Here is a 4,110-nt window from a genome sequence, read left to right as displayed (position 1 = left end):
TGCATAGAAGCAAGGCCTCTGCTTGTACATTCAGGAGCAAGTCCACTGCTTATGCACACAGAAGCAGGACCACTGCTTATATGCGTAGGAGCAAGGCCTCTGCTTGTACATTCAGGAGCAAGACAACTGCTTATGCACACAGAAGCAGGACCACTGCTTATTTGCGTAGGAGCAAGACCTCTGCATGTACATTCAGGAGCAAGACCACTACTTATGCACATAGGAGCAAGACCTCTGCTTGTACATTCAGGAGCAAGACCACTGCTTAAGCACACAGAAGCAGGACCGCTGGTTATATGCATAGGAGCAAGACCTCTGCTTGTACACACAGAAGCAAGATGATTGCTTATGTGCTTATGCACACAGAAGCAAGACCACTGCTTATATGCGTAGGAGCAAGACCTCTGCTTATATGCATAGGAGCAAGACCTCTGCTTATACATTCAGGAGCAAGACCACTGCTTATGCGCATAGGAGCAAGACCTCTGCTTGTACATTCAGGAGCAAGACCACTGCTTATGCACACAGAACCAGGACCACTGCTTATATGCGTAGGAGCAAGACGTCTGCTTGTACATTCAGGAGCAAGACCACTGCTTATGCACGTAGGAGCAAGACCTCTGCCTGTACATTTAAGATAAAGACCACTGCTTATGCGCTTAGGAACAAGACCTCTACTTGTACATTTAGGATAAAGACCACTGCTTATGCGCGTAGGAGCAAGACCTCTGTTTGTACATTTAGGAGCAAGACCACTGCTTATGCACACAGAAGCAAGACCACTGCTTATGCACATAGGAGCAAGACCTCTGCTTGTACATTCAGGAGCAAGACCACTGCTTAAGCACACAGAAGCAGGACCGCTGCTTATATGCATAGGAGCAAGACCTCTGCTTGTACACACAGAAGCAAGATGATTGCTTATGTGCTTATGCACACAGAAGCAAGACCACTGCTTATATGCGTAGGAGCAAGACCTCTGCTTATATGCATAGGAGCAAGACCTCTGCTTGTACATTCAGGAGCAAGACCACTGCTTATGCGCATAGGAGCAAGACCTCTGCTTGTACATTCAGGAGCAAGACCACTGCTTATGCACACAGAACCAGGACCACTGCTTATATGCGTAGGAGCAAGACGTCTGCTTGTACATTCAGGAGCAAGACCACTGCTTATGCACGTAGGAGCAAGACCTCTGCCTGTACATTTAGGATAAAGACCACTGCTTATGCGCGTAGGAACAAGACCTCTGCTTGTACATTTAGGATAAAGACCACTGCTTATGCGCGTAGGAGCAAAACTTCTTTTTGTACATTCAGGAGCAAGACCACTGCTTATGCACACAGAAGCAAGACCACTGCTTATGCACATAGGAACAAGACCTCTGCTTGTACATTCAGGAGCAAGACCACTGCTTATGCACACAGAACCAGGACCACTGCTTATATGCGTAGGAGCAAGACCTCTGCTTGTACATTCAGGAGCAAGACCACTGCTTATGCGCGTAGGAGCAAGACCTCTGCCTGTACATTCAGGAGCAAGACCACTGCTTATGCACACAGAAGCAAGACCACTGCTTATGCACATAGGAGCAAGACCTCTGCTTGTACATTCAGGAGCAAGACCACTGCTTGTGCGCCTAGGAGTAAGACCTCTGCTTGTACATTCAGGAGCAAGACCACTGCTTATGCGCATAGGAGCAAGACCTCTGCTTGTACATTCAGGAGCAAGACCACTGCTTATGCACACAGAAGCAGGACCTCTGCTTATGCACACAGAAGAAAGACCACTGCCTTTGCACGTAGGAGCAAGACCTCTGCTTATGCACACAGCAGCAAGACCGCTGCTTATGTGCAAATGAGCTAGACCCGGCTTATGCACATAGGAGCGAGACCACTGCTTATGCATGTAGGAACAAGGCCACTACTTTTGTACACAGGTGCAAGACCACTTCTTAGGCATGTAGGTGCGAGACCACTGCTAACGCACATAGGAGCAAGACCACTGCTTATGCAGAAAGGAGTGTGACCACTGCTTATGCACGTAGTAGCAAGATCACTGCTTATGCAGACAGGAACAAGAGCACTGCTTATGCACCCGGGAGCAAGAGCACTGCTTATGCACACATGGGTAAGACCACTGCTTATGCACAGAGGGGCAAGATCACTGCTTATGCAGACAGAACAAGAGCACTGTTTATGCAGACAGAACAAGAGCACTGCTTATGCACCCGAGAGCAAGAGCACTGCTTATGCACCCGGGAGCAGGAGCACTGCTTATGCACCCGGGAGCAGGAGCACTGCTTATGCACCCGGGAGCAGGAGCACTGCTTATGCTCATGGGAGCGAGACCACTGACCAGTGTGTACCCAGGAACGACTGGGTGTAGTAAACGCCGCACAACATAGAATTCTGGCTCGCATACAACGAGGGGTTTGCATAGGGATGGAGAATTAGCGGACCCACTTGTAAGCAGGGTCTAACTGCATCTCGGGGAGTTCTCATTCACTGTTGTCGCTTCCTGAAAATATCTGCGGGGATGAATTAATCAGATTTAAAAGCCGGTTTGCAGCAGCACCAACCCAGGACATCTTTGGAAGCGGGATCTCTGCAAGTCCTCTCACTGCAGGGGGGGCCCGTCCTGACAGGGGCCACCTTCTGTTTAATTCCCACAGGCCTGTCACCACTTGGCATCATTTAAGCCCCCTGACACTGAGTTATTAGTGCGGGAACTGCACACGTAGGGGCTTCTTTAATTATGGGAGGGCCGCACCCGCCTCACCAGAGCTGAAGAGGGGTGTACCCTGCGGCCTCGGCGGACCACGGCCCACCTTCTGCCGGAGATGTCTGCGCCTTCAGAGGTGCAGCCCCCTGGCAGCCCCCTGGCAGCCCCCTGGTAGCCCCCACTGCTGCCCCAGTCCCCTGGCAGCCCCCCTGGCAGCCCCCCACTGCTGCCCCAGTGCCCTGGCAGCCCCCACTGCTGCCCCAGTCCCCTGGCAGCCCCCCTGGCAGCCCCCCACTGCTGCCCCAGTCCCTGGCAGTCCCCTGGCAGCCCCCACTGCTGCTCCAGCCCCCTGGCAGCCCCCACTGCTAAACGTGCCTGCAGCGCCGGGAGGTTTCTCTAGGTTTGTGGGGGTCATTTATTCTTTGGGGTCTTTATTCTTCTGTTCAGGACAACCCGAGATCCCGTGTCAGCTCCAGACAGGGACACTGGGATGTCGGAAGGTGCTCAGGTGCTTTGGCCGATGCCCCAGGGCCAGTTGTTCGGTCACATGTACCCCCCCCCCACCCCGGCTCTGAATCTGGAGGCAGCAACATGGCGGTTCCCATCCCTAAAGGGGCCGGGTGGCCCCGAGCGTGGCTGACAGGGGGGTCCCCCGTCTCCTCCAGCTGAGTTGATAAACCTTTAGGAGTTCTGCCATCATTCGTGGGCTTTACAGGGCCTGGTTCAGAGAGAAGAGGAAACTGTCTATGAACTTTCAACTTTACCCCCCTCCCTTCGCGAACCAGGTGATCGCTACCCCTACAAGAATATTGTATGTGAATGGGAAACATCCCACCCGGAAGAATGCAAAGGCACTTACTGGTTTCTCTCCATCGGCAAACTAAGAGAGGATTGGATCAATATCTTGATTTGTCAGATAAAAGCCGGATACTTTTTTTCTCTAATGAATAACACATAAAAAGCCTCTCCCTAGGTATCTGGAGAGCTTTGTGTCTTAAGGAGGGACCTCAGGCCCTGCTGACGGTCTGCTTGTTACAAACATTCAAATACATGGAGGAGAGCCCCCCACTCTCATCCCGTCCCCCCCGCTCTCATTCATGAATCGCGCCTTGACGTGGCTCCACCTGGTTGGTATCACCCTGGGGGTCCTTGCAGACCTGGCATGACCATTCTTACAACATCTCCACCCTCATCACCTGCAGCCACATCTCAGTACCCCCTGGGCATCAGTGTCCCCCACATCTAACAGAAATCACCTCCAACCTTAAGTCATCCAGTTGAAGAGTTCCCTGGTTCTCCACCTCTGGATGAGAGGGTCTCTGTGCGAGGACAATCCTCCGTATTTCTTCTCCTTGAAACTAATTTAACTTATAATTATCTCTTCAG

The 4,110-nt window shown here is 51.9% G+C and overlaps 1 protein-coding gene across 1 annotated transcript; it reads right to left on the bottom strand.

Moving 5' to 3' along the window:
* Positions 1–921: 921 nt before the first annotated feature.
* On the bottom strand, positions 922–1,908 carry LOC138249640 (uncharacterized). The gene has a single exon (XM_069203584.1). The coding sequence runs from the start codon at positions 1,906–1,908 to the stop codon at positions 922–924; it is 987 nt and encodes a 328-aa protein (XP_069059685.1).
* Between the last annotated feature and the right edge of the window lie 2,202 nt (positions 1,909–4,110).

This window comes from Pleurodeles waltl, chromosome 8, assembly GCF_031143425.1.
Source record: "Pleurodeles waltl isolate 20211129_DDA chromosome 8, aPleWal1.hap1.20221129, whole genome shotgun sequence".
NCBI classification, from domain to species: domain Eukaryota; kingdom Metazoa; phylum Chordata; class Amphibia; order Caudata; family Salamandridae; genus Pleurodeles; species Pleurodeles waltl.
The sequence above is the reverse complement of the archived record's forward strand: the minus strand, read 5'-3'. Positions and strand labels throughout refer to the sequence as shown.

Bases quoted from the DNA above. Each gene is read 5' to 3' on its own strand.
- LOC138249640 (XM_069203584.1), bottom strand. From the start codon at position 1,908: ATGCATAAGCAGTGGTCTCGCTCCTATGTGCATAAGCCGGGTCTAGCT.